The sequence below is a fragment of the Ascaphus truei genome, chromosome 1, assembly GCF_040206685.1.
Source record: "Ascaphus truei isolate aAscTru1 chromosome 1, aAscTru1.hap1, whole genome shotgun sequence".
In the NCBI taxonomy this organism is placed as follows: Eukaryota; Metazoa; Chordata; class Amphibia; order Anura; family Ascaphidae; genus Ascaphus; species Ascaphus truei.
The window spans coordinates 161,822,635-161,847,374 of NC_134483.1; the positions used below are offsets into that span (position 1 = coordinate 161,822,635).

Genomic DNA, 24,740 nt, shown 5'->3' on the forward strand with positions numbered 1-24,740 from the left:
CGGGGCAGGGGTGACTGACTGACCGGGGCAGGGGTGGGTGACTGACCGGGGCAGGGGTGACTGACTGACCGGGACAGGGGTGACTGACTGACCGGGGCAGGTGACTGATTGGGGGGGGGGGGGGGGTACCTCTGGTGTCACACACATACTCCCATACACACATACACATTCTCCCATATATATATACACACACACACATACATACACACACTCCCATATATACACACACACACACACACACTCCCATATATACACACACTCCCACATATATACACACACTCCCACATATATACACACACTCCCACATATATACACACACTCTCACATATATATACACACTCCCACATATATACACACACTCCCACATATATACACACACTCCCACATATATACACACACTCCCACATATATACACACACTCACACATATATACACACTCACACATATATACACACTCACACATATATACACACACACACACACTCCCACATATATATACACACACACACTCCCACATATATACACACACACACACACACACACACACACACACACACATATATACACACACACACACATATACACACACACACACTCTCCCCCCTACACACACACACACACTCCCCCCCTACACGCACACTCTCTCTCCCCCCCTACACACACTCTCTCTCCCCCCCCCCCCTTACTCACTGTGGATCGCTGTGGTCTCCGGTCTCTGTGACAGCCGAGGAAGCGGCAGGCCGGGTGTCGCCCTCGGCCTCGGCGGCTGTCGCTGCGGGTCACCGGGTGGCAGTGAGGGATCCGGACACAGGGGAGAGAGGAGTGGGGGGGCTAGTGATGCGGCTGGTCACCGGAGGCCGGGGACACGGAGTTGGAGGTGAGATTGGGAGTGAGTGGGGAGATTTGGGGTGTCGGGGGTGTCACGGGTATCGGGGGGGAGATTGGGGTGTCGGGGGGGGGGGTCACAGGTGTCGGGGGGGAGATTGGGGTGTCGGGGGGGGGTCACGGAGGCTGGGAGAGATTGGGGTGAGGGAGGGTCACGGAGGCCGGGAGAGATTGGGGTGAGGGGGGGTCACGGTGGCCGGGAGAGATTGGGGTGAGGGGGGGGTCACAGAGGCCGGGAGAGATTGGGGTGAGGGGGGGTCACGGAGGCCGGGAGAAATTGGGGTGAGGGGGGGGGTCACGGAGGCCGGGAGAGATTGGGGTGAGGGGGGTCACTGAGGCCGGGAGAGATTGGGGTGAGGGGGGGTCACGCAGGCCGGGAGAGATTGGGGTGAGGGGGGTCACTGAGGCCGGGAGAGATTGGGGTAGGGGGGGGGGGGCGGATGGCCCGATGGGAGGGGGGGGGTGACAGATGGCCCTGCACGGGCCTGAGGCAGACAGGCGTGGAAGGGGCTGGCTGCCGGAAGTGGGAGGAGTGGAAGCGTTGAGGAGGGAAAGTTGCTCAGAGAGCCGGAGGCGGGGTAATCTCCCCCAACAACATGAACCCGCCTCCGGTTTTTTTTTTTTCTCCAGCGCGAGCGCGGGAAAAACAGCAGCGCGAGCGCGGGAAATTTTAAAAAATACACGTGTGCTGCTTGGGCCAATATTTACTCGCCCGGGGGTTAAATCCACACGCCCCGGGCGTGTAAATGTATATAATTGTCGAACACTGTATATATATATATATATATATATATATATATATATATGTCATGTGATAGAGAAAGTACACCCTCTTTGAATTCTATGGTTTTACATATCAGGACATAACAATCATCTGTTCCTTAGCAGGTCTTAAAATTAGGTAAATACAACCGCAGATGAACAACAACACATGACAAATTACACCATGTCATGATTTATTTAACAAAAATAAAGCCAAAATGGAGAAGCCATGTGTAAAAAACTAAGTATACCTTATGATTCAATAGCTTGTAGAACCACCTTTAGCAGCAATAACTTGAAGTAATCATTTTCTATATGACTTTATCAGTCTCTGACATCGTTGTGGAGGAATTTTGGCCCACTCTTCTTTACAACGTTGCTTCAGTTCATTGAGGTTTGTGGGCATTTGTTTATGCACAGCTCTCTTAAGGTCCAGCCACAACATTTCAATCGGGTTGAGGTCTGGACTTTGACTGGGCCATTGCAACACCTTCATTCTTTTTTTTCAGCCATTCTGTTGTAGATTTGCTGGTGTGCTTGGGATCATTGTCCTGTTACATGACCCAATTTTCGCCAAGCTTTAGCTGTCGGACATATGGCCTCACATTTGACTCTAGAATACTTTGGTATATAGAGGAGTTCATGGTCGACTCAATGACTACAAGGTTCCCAGGTCCTGTGGCTGCAAAACAAGCCCAAATCATCACCCCTCCACCACCGTGCTTGACAGTGACGCTGTGCATTATAGCCAAGCATCTCCATTTTGGTCTCGTCTGTCCAAAGGACATTGTTCCAGAAGTCTTGTGGTCTGTTCAGATGCAACTTTGCAAACCTAAGCCGTGCTGCCATGTTATTTTTAGGGAGAAGAGGCTTTCGACTGGCAACCCTTCCAAACAAACCATACTTGTTCAGTCTTTTTCTAATTGTACTGTCATGAACTTTAACATTTAACATGCTAACTGAGGCCTGTAGAGTCTGAGATGTAACTCTTGGGTTGTTTGCAATTTCTCTGAACATTGCACGGTCTGACCTTGGGGTGAATTTGCTGGGACGTCGACTCCTGGGAAGATTGGCAATTGTCTTGAATGTTTTCCACTTTTGAATAATCTTTCTCACTGTAGAATGATGGACTTTAAATTGTTTGGAAATTGCCTTATAACCCTTCCCAGATTGAAGGGCAGCAACAATTGCTTCTCTAAGATCATTGCTGATGTCTTTCCTCCTTGGCATTGTGTTAACACACACCTGAATGCTCCAGACCAGCAAACTGCTAAAACTTCGGCTTTTATAGAGGTGGTCACACTTGCTGATGATCAATTAATCAAGGGCATTTGATTAACAGCACCTGTCTGCTACTTAGCATCTTAATTCCAATGGAAGCAGTAAGGGTGTTCTTAGTTTTTCGCACATGGCTTCTCCATTTTTGCTTTATTTTTGTTAAATAAATCATGACACCGTGTAATATGTCATGTGTTGTTGTACATCTCAGGTTGTATTTACCTAATTTTAAGACCTGCTAAGGAACAGATGATTGTTATTATGTCCTGATATGTAAAACCATAGAAATCAAAGAGGGTATACTTTCTTTTTCACACAACTGTGTATATGTGTATGTGTATATTTATATATACACACACACACACACACACACACACACACACACACACACACACACACACACACACACACACACACACACACACACACACACACACACACACACACACACACACACACACACAGTATATATATATATATATTACACATATATATGAAGGTGGGGCCTTGTTAAATATGTATTGGGGAGGTGGGGCTCTTGTTAAATATGTATTGGCGAGGTGGGGGTCTTTTAAAATATGTATTGGGGGGTGGGGGTCTTTAAATTGCATTGGGTTGTATTTTTTAATAAGGGGTAGGGGTGTATTTTTTTTTGTGGGGGTGTGTTTTTTTTAATGTGCATTGTGGGTGGGGTGTGTTTTTTAATATAGGATGGGGGCTGTATTTTTTAATATGGGATGGGGGGTGGGGTGTATTATTTTTTTTTTATAATGCATTGGGGGTGGGTGGAGTGATTTTATTATGTATTGAGGTGGGTGGGATTTTTTGGTATGTATTTTGTGGGGGGGATTAAGTGAGAGTGGGGTAATTGACGGAAGGTGGGGCGAGTGAGAGGAGAGGGGGAGGGAGGGAGTGAGGAAATGAGCGAGTAAGAGTGAGAGGAAGGGGAGAGAAAAACATGGAAAGAGGGTGGGAAATAGAGGGCTCGTGAGGTGTGAAATGGGGGGGGGGGGGGTTCGCAATACCGTCAAGGGAGGGGGCCCCGGACTTAACTCTAGTCCTTGGCCCCGGGAAATCTGTTGGCTGCTCTGCCCCCCCATGTACACCTTATTTACTGCAGCCTCTCCCAACAGACACACAACTGCCAGGCCTCCTCCCCCCCCCCCCACACACACCCCTCAACCCCCCTACCAACTCCCTCTGCAAACCCTGAATAGGCCCTAGCATTGCAATGCAGCAAAACATTTTGGCAAGGAAAAGACACACCTCTATTGTTTAGTCTGCCACACTCACTTGGCTCACAACAGCTCCATGCAACATTACCTACCTCTGTGATAATGACCCTGCTAGGTATCTCAACTTTGTTCTTTCTTGTGGTCTCATGGAAATGTTACTCTCTCTGTCCATTACAATCCCCTCCCTCCTCATCACACCCATACACCCAATAACATTATACAGCATGGATTACTCAAAAGCCTTGCACTATCTACTGAATATTGGTGGAGAACTCTGAAAAACAGCACACAAACCACCGCTTATTCTAATGGCAAACATTACAAATTTACAACTTGCAAACAACTACTCAAATTTCTACTAGTACTGTTACGCTCTTTAGCAGGTTATATTGAACTTAACCCAGGCCCTCCCTTTTGAACTCTGTCCTATACAACTGAGAATATCCCCTTCAAATTCCAAAAAAGTCAATCTGTCGCCCATATAAATATCCGGAGCATACTGCCCAAACTGGATGAACTAAGGGCATGGTGCCTTATACATAAACCCAAAGCCATCGTAATCACAGAAACATGACTTACCCCTAAAAACCTTGATGCAAATATCGCTATTCAGGGATACTCCATTTCTAGGAAAGATAGGTCAAAGAGAGGAGGAGGGGTGTTATTTTATATTGCAGACACCTTACAATTTACACTGTTAAATTGCCCCCCCAAGCCCACCATCAATGATCTCCCTACAGCTTGTAAGGGAGCTTCAATACACATGTATGCGGATGACACAATCTTATATGCACACAGCCCTAGCCTCTCCGAATTTGAACACATACTTCAATCTGACTTTTTGAGTCTAAACAGATATGCGTAACCTTGCTCGAACTAAGGTCTGAGTGCAATGAGTGCAGTACTGTGTGCTACCAGGGAGGTGGGTAGACTAATCAAAAGAGACTGGCGAGTCGTATCAAGGGGACACGGCCCACACAAAGAAATCCCTATATGGTGCACAACAGACCAAAAAATATAATATAATGGTACTGATGATTCTATAAATTGAACAGTGTTAAAATCTATACTTTATTGATATATACATTAACATAATAAAAAGCAATGTTAGCCACTATTGAAGTACGACAAACTCCTATGGATATGGCCCTATAAATGTATAGAGGACCCTATCTATCAAATGTTAGTGCCTAATGATTAGGATCGTGTACAATATATACTAGTATATGGCATAAGGAGTAATTAAAAGTTGAAAGCAAACCAATAGTGTTTGTTTAAGGTGGATAGTATACAATGCAAGGGTTAGCGCTCACCTTGGTTGCAGTTACAGTATTAGCCTATAGACTGGTGCAGTCCAAAATGGTATCATTAAGAGTGAATATTTATTCATCCATTTGATAGTGAAGACACCCTCAATCCCAGGGTCTTCTTGATCTCTGGTTAATAGCATCTAATTTGATAATACCAGTATCATAAATAGTGTATAGCCCTGTGTTGTCATGTCTATGTTGAATATATGTCCTATGTCATCCCTGCGGGTGGTTGGTATACCAAAATAGCCTCTTATTTTGCGCTCATCTGAATACACACTTGCACAGTATGTTGAACCTGAAATGCAGTTAGATAGTATATATCATCTTGAATCAGTTACTTCGTATCATTTGCAAGTTTGTGCCTCAGTGGTAAATGAATATCTAATATAGTTAATATCTATTGCATTAAGACCGTTTCTTCAACATTATGTTTTCCTTTGGTACATGGAGTAGTTTTATCTCCTATGATTACTACTATAGTTGAATCGTTTAGTTTTTATCCTATGAAGGTATATACCTTACAGGTTCACTGTTGGTGCACTAAAGTCTATTGCAATTAACCAACCATTGTATTTTGCATGGGCATACAGTATAGAGTGTTTTTATCATTTCTAGTATCCAAACAGATTGTTGTATCTATGTTATTTCTTTTCTTTCAGCATAGATAAACGTTTTATTCCCCCACACCCTTTTTTTTTTTTTGGTATAAGGATTAGTAGAGCTGGGTAGCTTATTTTATTTTCAGGCTAGGTATGCCTGTGGACTCCGAATTCTGACTGTTAGGTCCCCATTGTATTGATACACTTGATATTAATAGATTTTGCAACGGTTTCGATACTGTTGATAATGTTATCTTGCTTAACAAACTCCAGTGCTCTGGAATAGGGAAGCATGCTTTAAACTGGTTTCATTCCTACCTAACAGGTAGATCCCAACATGTGTCCATCTCAGGCTTTAACTCCAACCCCTTGGATATCACCTGCGGTGTCCCACAAGGCTCTGTTCTGGGGCCCCTACTCTTCTCAGTGTTCATCAATGATCTTTCTACAGCTTTTAAGGGAGCTTCAATATACATGTATGCGGATGACACAATCTTATATGCACACAGCCCTAGCCTCTCCGACCTTGAACTCATACTTCAATCTGACTTTTTGAGACTTGAAAATTGGATTTTCCAAAACAAACTGTTTTTAAACACTGACAAGATTGTAACAATGGTATTTGGGACCCAGGCTAACATTTTAAAGCTTCCAATGACTGAGCTCCAGATTAGAACCAACACTAATACCACCCTACCTCCTGTTACTAGTTTTAAATACTTGGGCATATGATTTGACTCCCTTTTAACATTCGGGATGCACATTGATACCCTGACATTCAAAACCTATGCCAAACTAGGTGTACTTTATAGGAACAAATCATCCCTAAATTTGCTGGTCAGAAAGCGTATCGCACAGCAGATGCTAATGCCAATTATCGACAATGGGGCATAGTATATGGCTCTGCACCCCAAACCCACTTTAGCAAACTTGATACCCTCTACAATTCAATATGCCATTTTGTTCTCCAATGCAACTACAACACACATCACTGCAAAATGCTCAAAGAACTAGATTGGTCATCACTTGAGTGTAGGCGCAAAGTTAATATTTCCTGTCTTGCCTTCAAATACTTTCTGGGCAAGCTACCCGTCTATCTGAACAAGCTCCTCACCCCTACCACATGCAGCACTTATCATCTTAGATCTGACTCCAAAAGACTGTTCATGGTCCCAAGGCTCAACAAAGTATCCGGCCGCTCCTCCTTCTCTAAGCGTGCAACCAAAAATTGGAACAATCTACCGGAGACTCTCACATCCACCACCAGTCTAAGTTCTTTCAAAACTAAAGCTGTCTCACATTTTAATCTGATATATAACTGTTACATACGCCTTTTATATATATATTATCTTTAACTATGCATGCAGTATCTTGTATATAATGTACACCCTGTTCAATTATGTAACTATGTATTTGTAACCATGTATTATTTGTTATCATAACTCTATGCCCAGGATATACTTGAAAACGAGAGGTAACTCTCAATGTATTACAGTTCTTCCTGGTAAAACATTTTATAAATAAATAATTGAAGAAAGGTTTACCCCATTCTCAATTTCTCAGAGTTAGAAGGGTAAGCAGTGATCAACAAGGAGTTGAACAGGCACTTCAAGCCATGGCACAGCAGTTTCCGGATAGGGGATATGATACCCATGAAATTAATGCTGCATTGGCTAAGGTGCGAGCACTAAACGGGCACACTACTCAAACCATCACCTAAATCCAAATGCGAGGACCGCATTAACATAATAGGTACGTTCAGTACAACATCAGGCTTCATTAATCAAAGTATCCTGAGACATTATCATATATTAACAAATTATAAGAAATTATAAGAAGATTGGACGAAACTGCATTAAGCCACCACAGTTTTTTTTTACAGAAGAGGACATAACCTAGGGGATTATTTTACCCAGGCCGACCCAGTGTCGAAATATGCTGCCAAACCAACATGGCTCCAAAGACCGGCAGGTGTCCACAAGTGTCATGGATGCGTAAATTGTCAGTATTTTATTCTGGGTAAAACCATCCCCACAATGGGAACCAGATCAAAATTAGGGACTAATCTAAATTGCGAATCACGTTTTGTTGATTATTTCATCCACTGTCCCTGTGGCCTTTATTATGCGGGGAAGACCTCACGGATGCTGAAGGAACGCCTATGTCTACACCGATCTTCGATACGCAAGGCTTTGGCGTACACTGAAGGGAAAGAGGATTTAAAATTTCAACCTGTTGCGAGGCATTTTAAAAACATCATCACGGCTTATCCACTTTGCGGTTAATGCCCATATTACAAGTACGTACCGCAGGACGGGGGGAGACCAGAACAAATTATTGCTACAATTGGAAGCAAAAATGATCTTCAGCCTCAATACACTCAGTCCCAGACGCCTCAACGAGGATTGCAAATGGGGTTGCTTCCTGTGACTTGGCCACATGGGTGCCAGTCAGCTGCTGCTGATAATAGGATATCTCTTCCATCACAACAACATGGATAGACTGGACACAGTAAGGATGATCAGGAAGACCAGGGGTCTGCAACCTTTCAAGACTCTTTGGCTCCCTGCCCCAGTCTTGCTGGGCCAGGACTGGCCCTATTTCATAGCCTGATCTGAAGGTAGGCCCTGATATGAGGCCTGGGCTTCTCCTAAGAGGGGCGGGCCAAAGTGGTTGCTCAGCGATCTATGGACCAGCCGTGGGCCTCGGCAACCCTTTCAAAGGCTAACAGGAAAGTCTCCAGGTCCTCGACCGGATTAATTTTTTCGCAGGCGAACCGTGGGGCTGTTTGGAAGTTATGGTCCGGTAGACAAAGAGGATCGAGCCAGTAGTTTGACCAGCCTTTCATCCTGTGCTGCTGTAGTAGTAGTTAATTGTGCTTAGCCTGCCTTTCATCTTGTGCTGTCTGCTGCTGGGCAAGGAGCTGGGCCTGCTGCTGCATTAGTAGTCTGTTTTGCCTGGCCTGTTCGCTGTTTTGCTTGGCCTGTTTTTCATCCTTCGCTGCCTGTTGCTGGCATGGGAGCTGAACTTGCTGCTGCAGTAGTTTGTTTTTCCTGACCTGTTCACACAGAAACTCCTTTAAAAAAAGGTTCATTTTTTTGTGTATGGCTCTTCGGATACAGCTCAGTATCCCCACTTCTACCACCATATGTTGCAGGGACAATGCAACGACCAGCACTGACCAGGTTAAATCTCAGTCTGCGAACAGGCTGACTGCATTAATCTGCTCACCTTGCTCGTTAGAGGGTCTTAAAACTCTGTGTTCTGGTGTCTTGTCTGAAGCAGATAAACACATGCTGAAACTCTGGAGGGAGAAAAGCCTGCAATGTCTATAGGAACGCTTGCTGTTCTGTATCATGGACCTGACTTAATCTTGCTGGGAAAACGGCAAAGCCCTTATCAAGGACTTATGTTTTTGTTAACCTTTTATATGCTGAAGACGAGCTCTATTATGTTCCACCTTTTTCAAGGCTAAATAAAAAGCCTATATTCACACAAACCTATGTGTCTTTGCATTGTCCCTGCAACAGTAAATATATATAAATTTATATATAGGGGATACACTGTAAAATAAATTGAGTAGCATTGTGTGCTGCTTTCAGTAGTTGCACGGTCTTTCTAAATCAAAGTTAAGACATGGAACTCTTTATGTTAGAGTTCAAATGTTGCAGTCCTATGGAGCACAGTACACTCACTGTTTTGCTTTTCTTATTCCAGGTGCAGCAGGTACAGACCATTCAACAGGTGCAACACGTCTACCCAGCACAGGTACAATACGTCGAAGGAAGTGATACAGTCTACACAAATGGAACAATGTAAGTTTGAATTCCTTCTCCAAGGAAATCTGTGTTCTGAACATCTGTGTGTACTGCGGGCCCAGCAAAGCTCCTTCTTGCCAAAGAATATGTGGATAAAAGTAGGCCCAAAATGCACAGCCTTGCTAAATTCATCATTAACATAATCTGTGCTTCACGCTACTTCTGTCATTTAACCCACATAGCGTTACCACAGCTTTGACTTTTTGTTGCTGTTTGGAGGCAGTTACAGAGCAATAAGGGTATGGACATATGGTTCTGCAGCTATAATTGCTTGGGCACTCCTGTTATAATCATTTAACGGAGTCTTGGCAAGTCTGTATGTTTTTAGTCCATTTGATGGGTGATTAATAAATGGACAGAGCAATGATTCTAAACCGGGCTGTTCCGATTGTCTATGAGGTCGCAGCTCTCAGCTACAGTAAGTGCCACGAAAATGAGTGCCTCAAGAAAATAGATGGATACACAAAACTACAATTCTACATTAAAAAATTTAGGAGACTGACACATTGCATTTGGGTTTGTAGTAAAAGAAAGAAACACAAGACGGTAAACATATTATTTAGCAGAGTTCATGAATAAAAAAAATTCATAAATAAAATGTACAGTATACAGTATGTTGTCTCTAGAATTGAGAAAATCCCTTAATGGTGTCACCATGTAAAATAGATTGAGTACTACTGTGATAGCCTAACATAGGCACATATTCAGTAGGATGAAAAGTGCAGCAATGTGCAGCTAATCTGTATTAACTTCCATTTATGCGTGACCCAGCTTCTCACCATATTGAATGGGGAACTGGAACTTTATTTCACACTACAGACATACAGTATAACGTATTTGTTTTTGACCACTCTGGACCTTTTTCCTGGAAGCCTGTACTGGTTTAAGGTATATTATTGTCTAAACTTTGATCTTCACTGGCTTTAAAAAAAAGAGAGAACATGCGTATGCTGTCAACATCACTATTAATAACGAGCTCACTTTCAGGGTATAATAATAATAATAATACTAATAATAAAAAGTAGGTGGCCTCATTAACTCTTTGCAAACACTAAAGAAACCCTTTTCCTTTGATAATGGACGGTTGTGTTAATTATTATGGCCGGGGGATGGCAGAGGACATAAAAGCTACACAAAACCATTCTTTAGTGTCAACATGAGCACAGCATTGCCGCAGACATTCCAACACTGAAATCATGTGATTGCTTGGGAAATAATAACCCCAAGGCAAACGTGCCATGACGTTCACTAAATGTAAAGGGTCACAAGTGTACCAGCCATAGGGGCCATTTGATAAAAATGACTCCCCTTCAAATTTGGAGGAATGTTTTTATCCCTAGAGGGATATGGCATTCTATCAATGCAGCGCAAAGTTAACACTGATTTTAAAGCATATACTAAGCATTTATATCATTCGCATTACAATGAAATGCATGTTTATATGTTTACAAAACAACATTTATAATGAAATAAAAGCTCCCAGATGTAGCAGGACTTGGTGTCTCCGGAGCGGCAGCTGACAAAGCAAAAAGCTGCGACACCGGAGATTGGGCTTCATGCGATAATCCTGCAACGCTGTGGTGGTGCTCACTCAGCCAAGTCCTGTTACATCTGTATATTACTAAATTGAAGATGTCAGTGCTGATTTGCCTAATATTACAATATAGGTGCTCATGCCTACAAAAATGGTGGGAGAAAGACTGCACGCACAGAGCCGTAAATCACGGCGCTGCTTGTGGCGCCCCTCAGTACCCTGCATAGCATTACACAACGCACTACAGGCAAGCCGCGCAGTGATTAAAACCTCTGTCTCCAACGTGGTCCTGCGTGTGCAGTCTTCCATTGCTGGAAAACTGTGTAGATTAGAAGACTGACAACTTTAAGGCACTGGTGTGCTGGGGGTTAAAGTTAAATTACAGTGTGATGTGTACAAATTCTCCGCTTTATTTTAATTTTAACGTGTTACTGACGTGTATATGCGTTAACGGAACTTCTGATGCTGGCCTTGCAACGTTCACTGGACATCATAAGCGCACCGTAAAGGGTACATTTACGTTTAAGTTGTACTGTTTTCTAAAATGAAGGCGCAGTGGGAGTTTTGTAGTGTTATGTTCATTATAAAATGAACAGATTTCAGATGGCAGAAAATGTTGCCCCTCAAACAGAAGTCACGTTAACACATGTATAGACGTCTTTGATGCCTATTAAATGAGTGGGACCCTTCTAAATTGGCCTCTGGCATATTTATACACTAGCATAGCATCTGCAGGGAACAGACTTGTTCCATCTTCGGAGGTGCAATCTCAGAGAGCAGAGCACTGATTGACAGCTCTGCATCCCAGGGGGGAGGGGAGGGGTGTGCGCTCACGTTCTGTCTCTCCCTTGGTGGACCCTCCTGTTCCATTTCTATATATAGTATGTAAATGCATGTATGTTTTATTATGTATGTGTAGGCATATATGTGTATATATATTTATATGTGTGTATAGACTGTGTGCACGTGTATAAATATAATTAGTGATACTCTTCTTGGAATAAAAATACTCCTTTAACATTTAGAGGATTATTTTTACTCAAAAACAAACAAAATCCAGCGCGCTTTCTCAAACAAGTAACGCCCTTTTGGGAAAATGCTAACAAAAGGAAATGCCTACAAACTTTCAGTCAGTTCTGATGATAAACTAAATTCACACCCTATTTCTGGTACCAAATTAGACATGGTTAGAGATGCAAGTATTAGAGACTACAGCACAGATGTAACCCAACGATATTTGTCATCTAGATATCATTGTCTTTGTGGGCATGCTTCACAAATCAAGAAATGGAAGATTTCAACACTACTCACTTGCAAAGTTTATTGAGAATTAAAGTTGGAAAGCCTAACACCGTCATGAAAAAAGGGAAAGTGAGCACAGGCTTACATCCAGTGCTTTCTAGTAAACTCCTATACGGCTTGTATATTTATGTTTGTGACAAAAGAAAGGCTTAGTTAAATCTGGCTTTTGGGAGGCAGATGTTGAAGTAATTTAGTAATGAACAGGAAGCTGGTCAGATTCTTCATTCACATGCATAATGTATTGCTGCAGTACGCACGCCTGCAATATGTCTATACACATTCATCTTGGAAGATAAGGGTAGAGTCTTTTGCCATTACAATTTGTGGATGCAAGAATAAAGAAAAGTTTGGTCGAACCTGGAGATTATAACATCCTTTGCAATGCTGTGTACATAATGAGAACATATCCATGGCTCAGGTCCCTGGCTGGTTTCTTATCATATCACAAATTACATTTCAGAACTGTGGTTGAGGTCATGGAAATTAAGAGGGGATATCATTGGTAATGTAATAATAAAACAGAAGGGAACTGAGTTATGGGCCTGAATTATGGCTCACAAAAGAAGTCAATTATGGTTCGGTGACGTCCACATTTGCATCTCTTGCTAACACTATAAAGCTTCCTTTTTCATGTAAAATTCCATCACCACATGAACCGACATTACCATGGATGCATTAGGGAAGGGTTGTGGTAGTTGAGCATCCACAAACGTGTGTAAGTTCTGGATGACAGATTTCTGACTTTAATGCATTTTGTACATTGCCTATATATTGCATTTTGTAATATACAATATTATGTCAAATACATCCATGTGTGATGTAAATAAATACATGGGGAGTAGGGCTTTGTGTCTGACAGAATAACTACTGTAACTGAGGAGTGGTCTGGTAGTATCACTGCCTCTGAAGTGGGTAAAATCATTTGGAATGTTAATGTCAGCTTGCTGTGGACTGGAGGAATGCACGAGACACCTTCTGTGCAGGAAGACTTGAATGGTGATCTACTGTATAAGGTTCCTTTCATTTAGTTTCTTTTTTTTTCTTACACAATAAATCCCGGGGGCAAGCCTAACAAACTGGCCCAAGAACCAGGCGAAATACGCACCACTCACAGATGCGCACACCAGATATATATATATATATATACATACACACACACTTATACTGTATCGTGTGTGTGTATATACAGTTGTGTGAAAAAGAAAGTACACCCTCTTTGAATTCTATGGTTTTACATATCAGGACATAATAACAATCATCTGTTCCTTAGCAGGTCTTAAAATTAGGTAAATACAACCTCAGATGAACAACCACACATGACATATTACACCGTGTCATAATTTATTTAACAAAAATAAAGCCAAAATGGAGAAGCCATGTGTGAAAAACTAAGTATACCTTATGATTCAATAGCTTGTAGAACCACCTTTAGCAGCAATAACTTGAAGTAATCGTTTTCTGTATGACTTTATCAGTCTCTCACATCGTTGTGGAGAAATTTTGGCCCACTATTCTTTACAACGTTGCTTCAGTTCATTGAGGTTTGTGGGCATTTGTTTATGCACAGCTAGAGATGAGTGAGGTGAATGACCCCCTCAAAAACGTGTGCTACAGAGTAAGGATGTTTCCATGGTAGAAATGTATCCAAAATGCCAATGTATATCCAGATTAGAAACGGAGTTGAATATAAGTCCAATTACTTCACCCCTAGTGTGGGGGACGGGTTGGCGAATTTAGCAAGAGAGGGATGACCGGGGAAGGTCTCTCGACCGGCACCGGACCCCTTCAGTAAATGTAACCGCACATGAAACCAATCCTCCTGGGGACACTCCGTAAGTGTTTAAGAATGAAATCACTTACTGCAACTGGTATCCGGATACGCGTGCTCCGTGATGTGTGTAGTCCATAGAAGGGAAACTTCTCACTAGCGAGAGAGAAGAAACAGCGGGCACTGCTAGGCAATTATTAAGGCTCGACTGCGCTGGAGTGAAAAGTTATTTATTATCCATATGCAAAATGGATAAAAAGGGAAGGTCCCCCGCAGTAACTCTAACGCGTTTCACCCCTACGGGGCTTTGTCAAAGAGTGATTACTCTCGGTACACAACACATTCAAGTAACAGATCTAACCGGAAGTGACGCCACACATCCGGCGTGGTGACGTCACTTCCAGTTAGATCTGTTACTTGAATGTGTTGTGTACCGAGAGTAATCCCTCTTTGACAAAGCCCCGTAGGGGTGAAATGCGGGGACCTTCCCTTTTTATCCATTTTGCATATGGTTAATAAATAACTATTTACTCCAGCGCAGTCCAGCCTTACTTGCCCAGCAGTGCCCGCTGTTTCTTCTCTCTCGCTAGTGAGAAGTTTCCCGTTTATGCACAGCTCTCCTAAGGTCCCACCACAGCATTTCAATCGGGTTGAGGTCTGGACTTTGACTGGGCCATTGCAACACCTTGATTCTTTTCTTTTTCAGCCATTCTGTTGTAGATTTGCTGGTGTGCTTGGGATCATTATCCTGTTGCATGACCCAATTGACAGACAGCCTCACATTTGACTCTAGAATACTTTGGTATACAGAGGAGTTCATGGTCGACTCAATGACTGCAAGGTTCCCAGGTCCTGTGGCTGCAAAATAAGCCCAAATCATCACCCCTCCACCACCGTGCTTGACATTTGGTATGAGGTGTTTGTGCTGATACGCTGTGTTTGGTTTTCGCCAAACATGGCGCTATGCATTATGGCCAAACATCTCCACTTTGGTCTCGTCTGTCCAAAGGACATTGTTCCAGAAGTCTTGTGGTTTGTTCAGATGCAACTTTACAAACCTAGTCCGGGCTACCATGTTCTTTTTAGAGAGAAGAGGCTTTCTCCTGGCAACCCTTCCAAACAAACCATACTTGTTCAGTCTTTTTCTAATTGTACTGTCATGAACTTTAACATTTAACATGCTAACTGAGGCCTGTAGATTCTGAGATGTAACTCTTGTTTTTTTTACAATTTCTCTGAGCATTGCATGGTCTGACCTTGGGATGAATTTGCTGGGACGTCAACTCCTGGGAAGCTTGGCAACTGTCTTGAATGTTTTCCACTTTTGAATAATCTTTCTCACTGTAGAATTATGGATTTTAAATTGTTTGGAAATTGCCTTATAACCCTTCCCAGATTGATGGGCAGCAACAATTGCGTCTCTAAGATCATTGCTGATGTCTTTCCTCCTTGCCATTGTGTTAACACACACCTGAGTGCTCAAAACCAGCAAACTGCTAAAACTTCGGCTTTTATAGAGGTGGTTACACTTGCTGATGATCAATTAATCAAGGGCATTTGATTAGCAGCACCTGTCTGCTACTTAGCATCTTAATTCCTATGGAAGCAGTAAGGGTGTACTTAGTTTTTCACACATAGCTTCTCCATTTTGGCTTTATTTTTGTTAAATAAATCATGACACGGTGTAATATATGTCATGTGTTGTTGTTCATCTGTGGTTGTATTTACCTAATTTTAAGACCTGCGAAGGAACAGATTATTGTTATTATGTCCTGATAAGTAAAACGATAGAATTCAAAGAGGGTGTACTTTCTTTTTCACACAACTGTATACTGTATATACTTACCTTCCCATTCTACATCATAGGAGTCAGCTGGGAGATGAGGTACTGCAAAGTGAGCTCTGCAGTGTCACCTAATGGCCAGAACTGGTGAGCTGCTGCACAGAAATCCTTCTCATCTCCTCCTCTCCACCAGCCTGAAATGTTAAATTCTGACCTGCCCAGGGGGGTAATATTACCTTTGCCCAAATGGCCAGCCACCCCTGAGCACGTTTGCCATTTAATAGTAACAATATTGAAATGTATACAATAGTTTCCCCTATCACAGCAGCATAAGTAGCACACGTAAACGGGTATGTAATCTAAGTTATAACGTGCAGTCCTACTCAAGTGTGACTGCTTGCAACTAAACGCCCTTCCTTTGTATTTTTGTTTTCCACATTTAAGCCGAACAACAACGTATCCTTACACAGAAGCTCAGATGTACAGCCAAAACACTGGAGGGAGTTACTTTGATACCCAGGGTGGATCTGCGCAGGTGACTACAGTGGTCTCTCACAGCATGGTGGGCGCCGGAGGGATTCAGATGGGTATCTCTGGAGGACAGATCATTAGCAGCTCCGGTGGGACGTACCTGATTGGTAACTCCATGGAAAATTCAGGTCACTCCGTGAGTCACACTCGAGCCTCTCCAGCAACAGTAAGTACGCGCTGACAATTAATTTACAAAAGACACAGGTGTGAACTGGTCCTTGACCTTCTCCGCAACAGGAGTTGTCAAAATCGGTTATAGCCTGTTTTATTTGATATCACTCTCTCGCTCTCTCACTCTCACTCACAAGCGCACACACACACACAGAATAGATTTTTCTCTGGTACTTGTTGTCTTATGCTGGGTCACTGTTGAATCATTTGTGAGTGATTTGAATAGATTTTTGTATGTTGACCAGGAGGTGTTATTTTCTGAGGAGAATGACACGCCGATCTTGCTTTATGTCCGTACAGGAATCGAGCTTTCCAGTATTTTCTATAAATGTGCCATTTTTTCTTTACCATTTTTTCTCAATCCTCATTATTCCCTGACTGAGTTCAGACTCAGGCCCAAATCCACATCAGGGTGCTAAGCGTTCGCACACCTTTACTCTTTATTCCTACTCAAATGAATGGGAGTAAAGTTGTGCTAATGCTTAGCGCCCTTTTGTGGCTCTGGGGCCTTAGTGGAGTGAGAGATCACTGTCCCTCATGACTGGTTGCAATATCTCTACGGCCACAACGGATGACTGTTATTTATTTTAATACCGCTATAACTGACAGCACCCTTTCGTGGATCTGGGACAAAGATGTCTATCTGTCAGTTATAGCAGTCTTCTCCCTGCCCGTTTCCGTTGTGGCCGTAGAGATATTGCAACCAGTCATGAGGGACAGTGATCTCTCACTCCACTAAGGCCCCAGAGCCACAAAAGGGCGCTAAGCATTAGCACAACTTTACTCCCATTCATTTGAGTAGGAATAAAGAGTAAAGGTGTGCGAAAGCTTAGCACCCTGTTGTGGATCTGTGCCTTAGAGCAGGGGTGCGCAAATTAGGGGGCGGGGCGTGAGATTTTCGGGGGGGGGGGGCGGCGGTTACAGAGCCCCCCGCACTTTCATTCACTTTCACTTTTATTACAATAAATGCCAAGGATAGCGCGAGGCCTCTGTAACTTTTTACTTGCTTTGGTTCTAGCGTCTCCATGGCAACCAGCGTCAAATGACACAGCAGAGTGACGTCACGTTGCCATGGCTTCGTGATGTCATTTGACACTGGAGCCATGCGGGGGAGGGGGGGGGGAGAGATGGGGGCGCATTAAGGTAAGTTTGCGCACCCCTGCCTTAGAGAGAGAGAGAAAAAATGATGGCAATCTAAGACAAAAGATAAGTATTATTAGTGCAGGACAAACAGGAGAAAATTGTATGGAGCGGGTAGAAGAAAAGATATTGTAAGAAGGGAATTGCCGTTATTGCAGCGGGTAAATATAAGGACAGAGTAGCCAGTTGCTGTTGTGATATATTTACTAAGCGTACCAAGCCATAGGCACCTTACGGAACTGTAAGACATCTTACGAAACATTCACTTGAATCAATTTCATTAGTTACGTTTGTAGAGGGGGGATTTGGATGGAACGCCATCGTTTCATTTCGTTGGATAAAGTAATGGAATTGATCTGTTGTACAAAGATAAGAGCAACTGTAGGGTTGTTCGTTATCAGCATTCAGGAGTTTGAAGAACATGACTCGCTAATTCACTATGTAGGCTTTTCAAATCTAGATACTCACCTATATTTATAGGGCTGTAAGGTGTCTTATGGCTTAGCACTACTTAGTATATATGGCCAGCAGTGTCTTAAGTTGACTCTGTGATTCATTGTCTAGTTGTTTGTAATTTTCTGCTCTAAGGAGTCTAGATATAATCGTATAAATTGCAGGATAAAAATATTAATCCAACCATGAAATAAAACAGCAACACAATCCTGTCTTTCCCATGTTGTCTTAACCACTTTCTTTTATGTAATTTTGTTATTGTTCTTATGCTGAACTGAGAGTTCACCATTCATTTAAGGCACATTCAATTGGTACATAATTTTGCATAGCTGAGAATTGTAGAAAACTCCCAAATGAACTAGATTACTTGCAACATTTCACGTTGTGAGACTGCATTTCATTTTCAATTTTCAAATTTTTTTTTTTTTTGGCGTGTCAGTTCAGCAAAAGGTTAAATAAAAGATTATTAGACGTAAAATGTCACATTCTCAAATGATAGTGAAAAGAAATTAATCATGACGTTGGTATAATGAAAAAGAATATTGAATACATCACTGAATAAATATTCAATCTTATTACATTGGAACCTAATTTTATTCAGGTTTAGTTCAAGATGTTCTAGCGTCTCCCAGCCCCCCTCCTCCCCCTGCTATGTATTTGCGCGCTGTATTGAGTGGAAAAATATATATATTGTCGTTTTAAAATATACAGTATATACTATAGGAAGAAAGTTTGTCCCTGGATCTCTATTACACACGTGGAGTTTGTTGTAAGCTGTAAATACAGAAATATCAGTGCAATTCAACAGTCACCTCATTTGTTGTAATAAGCTCATTTGTGATCATTAACGCTCAGCATGTAATTTTAACACTTTGAGTGGACTTAGTGAGATTACCTATTGTTAGCAAGACATAAGAAGAGACTGAGCATCATACCATTTGAGTCCATTAAAGCAGCATTACTGGCAAAATACTAATTGCTTAATTTCAACTCCCTTTGTATAGTTACAATCCTATGTGTTTTTCCACCAGGCCTGCATGGTATTTGATTAGAATGAATGCGTTGTGGTTCTGGCAGTAAAATGGCTTCTTTGTACCTTGTTGCAAGACCTTCGGGTTGGATGGACAGTTTGTAGCAGCCATTTCCTTGTACTACTGATGTAATTAAGGACTATACTGTATGGTAAAAAGCAGCGAGAGATGGGGATTATGTATAATGCATAAACGAGCACAGAATTTGTGAAGCCAAGATGATCATTTACAGTATCTAACATTTGTTTTCCTAGTCTTTCTGCTTTGTTTTTGTTTGTTTTTTGGAGTAAATTACAAACTGTCATCCCTGCCGCATTAAAATGAAATCTAAAGTACATTTTTAAAATATGATTATACCGCCTATCATTTAATTAAAAATATCTAAGTGATTTGAAGTTACGTCTTCACAGAATTGTCCCTCCCCCCACCCCCCACCCCCATTTTATTTTACACCTTGAGATAGGTTTGTCAGTGCACAAAACCGTGGATGTAATATTGAGTTTCTATGTAAAAAATTTTTTTATACATTTGGGAAAAGTGAAACAATTTCCATTGATTTTATCATATTAAATATTTTGATTGCTTTTCCATCCAAATTGGTTTAGTACTAGCATTACTAAGTGACAGTTATTTATTTTAATACCGGAGCTGGGAATCTGTACTAATACAATTTGTCCCCTTTTACAAATGAGTGCTTTTGTTAAAATGTGTTAGAGATGCTGGATTGTGTGTGTGTGTGTGTGTGTATCGCAGGTATGTATGAAAAAATAATTTATCGCAGCATAAACCAACATTTTGGTCCTGAAAACATTTGGACAGCGCCATGATGAAGGTCTTGTTTGGGACTGAAATGTTTGTTTATCCTGTGATAAATTGTTTTGATACTTACCTGCGATGTGCTGCCTCGTGCTCTTTGAGGGTTTGGGTAAGGTCTACATACAGTACATTTTATTCCTATTACGCGTGCACTCACCAATCTATGCCAATATTTGTTTGAGGTGTGCCTTCTGTTCGTGAGTGTGTGTATATATATTTACACACACACACACACACACACATCTATCTATGATGGTGTGTGTGTATGTGTGTGTATGTGTGTGTATGTGTGTATATATATATGTGTGTGTGTGTGTGTGCTCATTTGCATGTCATTTCCCAGAATCCCTTGCTGCAGTGGAAGCACTCTATGCTAGGTGATAATGGTGATAAGCAGCGTTGCAGACCTGTCTAAGACATTTGAATGTACTCTCAAGTAATATTTTTATATGTATAGCAGGGGTCTCCCCCCTCATCCCCTTACCTTCTGCTGCGACCAGCAGCGGAGGCTGGGGAGAGTGCGGGGAGGGCTGTGGTAATGCGGGCCGTTGGGGAGGCGAGTGCAGCTCCTAGTAGCTCCTCGAATATAGGGGGAGGTCCTTGAAACAGGGAATACCTGATCATGATGACTATATGATGCATAGGTGTAACCCCCTTGGAGGAATTGCTTGCGGCAATTTCCACTGTGGTCGCTGGAATTATATTGTGGTCCCATAGCTTCCATAGCACCAACTGGATCCGTTGTTTGAAGGTGGACAGGTCTTTCCCTTCCTTCTGTCTGAGGCCATAGAACTTGGACCATAGTTATCTCTCCGCTTCTTCTATGCCATAGACTCATATCAATAGGTCCAAGACCCTCTGGGCCGAGATATCGGTGTTCTGATCTCGGTGCATGCTCACCATGGTGGAGGCTAGGGGTCTGAGGCTCTTCATTATCCGTTGCCTCTTCACTGCCTCGTGCAGGACCATTCTTCCAGCACCATAAGGGTGTGCTCTTTCTAGGTCTCTGAAATCCCTTTTCCCCCATGGGAGTGGCGACACACTGGTGAAGGCCTTGAGCTTCCGATAGTTCTGGGACTGGGAGGACATGGTTAGGGCTTCTACTAGTTGGGGTAGAGTTACTCCAAAGTCGGAGCCACCAGTTGACAGGCGACTGTGAGGTGTGAGCCTTGGGCTAGGGGCCGGTGCAGGGCTACTCTCATACCGGCTGGGGGTAGCTGATGGGTGTGGAGTTTCGGTTCGACTCTAGCATGGCAGTTGGAGTGAAATTTACCCTGGGTAGGGGTAAGTCCGCCCTGGTTGGTGTACTCGAGGCCGGGGCTGTAGTCCTCCATTCCCTGGGGATGTAGGAGGAGGTGGACGCTTCGGCCTGATAGGGGACGTCTAAGGAGGGTCCCGGGGTGGACACTGCCTCGGAAGCTGGGTTCGCGGAGCTCTAGGGCCCAGTCGTGGACCTCTTGCCTTCAGGGCACAAACATGGTGTTGGATTTTGTTTTTCTAATTTAGCTGCTGGTTCAGGCACCCCAGGTCTGAATCTCAGCAGCGCCTCCAAATGTAGCCCCCTTTCCCCCATGTCTAGGGTGACAACATGTGCTGCGTTAACCGATAGGCTCACAGGAGGCCTGATCCTCCGCTGCAGGGAGCCTGGGGTGTACCTGATTCGTTCTGGTGACAGCGCCACCACGGGTGAGGGATCCTAACAGCGCTGGATAACCCCTTCACAGGACCCAATACAATGAATACATACACGGGTATATAATAACAGGTTTACTGAACATAGATATACTAATAACACACTAACACATATCATACAGGCCTCGCACAGCCTTACCCCCACACAGTGCTCCACTGTCCAACCACCTTGTCCACACCCGGGTGAGGTTTCGCCCAAAGTACTGATGTGCCCTGGGCACCTAGCCACCCGGTGTCCACAGGAGCCACAACCCACCCCAAAGTGTGCGGTAGCGCTACCCACTGAAGGTGTGTGAATCGTTGGTGCACTTGTTGAGCGTGATACCTGAGCACCCGGGTACCGCCGGCTGTGATAGGATCAGCCTGGTCCCACGTAGTCGTCGTCCGTGACGGCATCCGCCTCTGCGTGGGGTGGACTCCCGCTGCAGTGTCCCACCATGAAGAGAGTCTATGTCTTGCGGTGGTGGTCTTGTCCCAGACCACAGGCCGCAAGTACTGTGCAGCATCTTGGCTATGGCCCTGACACTATAGATCTATAGGGGGCAATGTCCCTATCAAAGGGCTTGTCTCTGAAGCACCCACACACTGATTGGGGACTCGGGGCCTACCTGGGGCTTAAGGGGGCAAACTAGGCCTAGTCCAGGGAAGCACAGCTCCCTGGACACTACCTTCTCTGTTCTGCTCCCCCTTCTGACTGGCGTGGCTCGCAGCGTGCCAAATGTATCAATTTGTTGAGCAGGGGAATGCTGCAGCCCTATTGGCTGTGCTGTACCACATGTCTAGTAGCCCCTGGTGATGCTGGGAATTGTAGTTCCCCTGCGGAACTAATCTGTAATAGCCACCGCTTTATTGAAGCCACTGCGCATGGGCAAAGCCCATGTAATGGCCGCCGCAACTCTGAGGCCACTGCGCATGCGCAAGGAGTCCCAACATGGCCGCCTGTGCCGAGGAGCTCCAGCTACCGGATCGCGTTGCGCTTACTATAAGTGCACGCGATGGCGGCAATACATTTGTTTTGCCGAGACGTCGCCAGCACTATAAGTACAACCGTATGCAGTAGTTGCATAACGAAACCATGTAACAAAAATACACAGTGAAATACTTATATATTCTTTTGAATATGGGTAATTTACTTAGACCCTCTGGCCAATGCGTTATAAGCCTGCAAGCCCCATCAAGGCGCGACCAGTAAGCAGGTCCTAACACTAGCTATGTACATTGTCATGTACCTCTGCTGGGGGGAGAATGGCTACAATGGACCTGTACTGCAAAAGAACATGAAAACAAACCTTGCTACTTAAGTGGGGTGGGGTGAGCTTGAACCCTGGGAGGACGGGCCACTAACCTCCAAACAACTGATACCAGTTGAAATTCAAATTAATAAACACAATCCCAGCAAGATATATATATATATACAGTGTGTGTGTGTGTGTGTGTGTGTCTGTGTGTGTGTGTGTGTGTGTGTGTGTGTGTGTGTGTGTGTGTGTGTGTGTGTGTGTGTGTGTGTGTGTGTGTGTGTGTGTGTGTGTGTGTGTGTGTGTGTGTGTGTGTGTGTGTGTGTGTGTGTCTGTGTGTGTGTCTGTGTGTGTGTCTGTGTGTCTGTGTGTGTGTCTGTGTGTGTGTATGATGTGGTGTGTTTTGGGGTTCTGAGCTTGCTGGGATTGTGTTTATTAACTTTGGGAACAACCACTTTCGATGTAGCAGCCACAAGTGGTTACATTGAGGTTACTGCAGAATTTAAGAGACGGATAGCTCCAAATTTATCCAAGTGCTACTTTTCTTAACACTGTTTCACAACAAAGCCCACTATGGGAAAGGTGTTGAGGTGACTATTTACACTTACTCTATGTATACATTTTGCTTCTCGTATTCATTGGATACATAGGGCTATGATTTATACACGATGGGAGATATTCTAGTATCTGCAAGTTTGTCCTTTTAAAACCGCACGGTTTCACATGGTCATAAGTAGCGGATTAAACTAGCCAAAAAGCCATATTCTGCATAACAAATTGCATAGTTTAAACTGTGTTTAACAGCCAAAACGCCCAGATTGTACTGGCTTTTGAAGCGGAATGACCTGAGGTGATGCTACCTCCATCCAGAGCTGACCTATAGGATTTGCTCAGCTATGGGTTTTGCTCTCTCTCAGCAAAACCCATATTTCAGGCTCTGGATGGAACTCACAATACCAATCTCAACACTTTGAAGGAGGCGAGAGAAAAAATGCGAGTTATTAGAAGCAGTTTTGCCTTTTGCACTGAACGGAGCTAATAGAATTCAGCTTACTCTCCAAAAATGTGAGTGTGAGTGGCACACCCAGAATGAAACCGCTTCTTAAAAAAGCCTTTTCAGCACAGATTAGACATGTGAGAAGGGCTTACAGAATAGCGAAGCATGCCAATCCGATTTGAAAGGGCTTTTTCCGCACGGACTTGCACAGCTTGCAGCTACTAAAATAACCCCCAAACTTGGGTCTGTTTAAAATTGTTTCTCCGTCTGCAAAGATGGGACAAAACCAGTGCAAGCAAAATTGCTCAAGTTTTATCACAGGAAAAAAAAAATCACATTGATGCCAACGTTACAACAGTTTTGCAGTAAGGAAACTTTAGTAAGTACAGTAGACCCA

The 24,740-nt window shown here is 43.4% G+C and overlaps 1 protein-coding gene across 8 annotated transcripts in view; it reads left to right on the forward strand.

Moving 5' to 3' along the window:
- RFX3 (regulatory factor X3) overlaps positions 1-24,740 on the forward strand; it is a 351,522-nt gene that overhangs the window by 184,283 nt on the left and 142,499 nt on the right. For all 8 annotated transcript variants that reach the window (XM_075597033.1, XM_075597041.1, XM_075597089.1 and 5 more), the window contains 2 exons: positions 9,790-9,887; positions 16,722-16,974. In XM_075597033.1, coding sequence (XP_075453148.1) covers positions 9,790-9,887; positions 16,722-16,974 — 351 coding nt within the window. The remainder of the gene's footprint in view (positions 1-9,789; positions 9,888-16,721; positions 16,975-24,740) is intronic.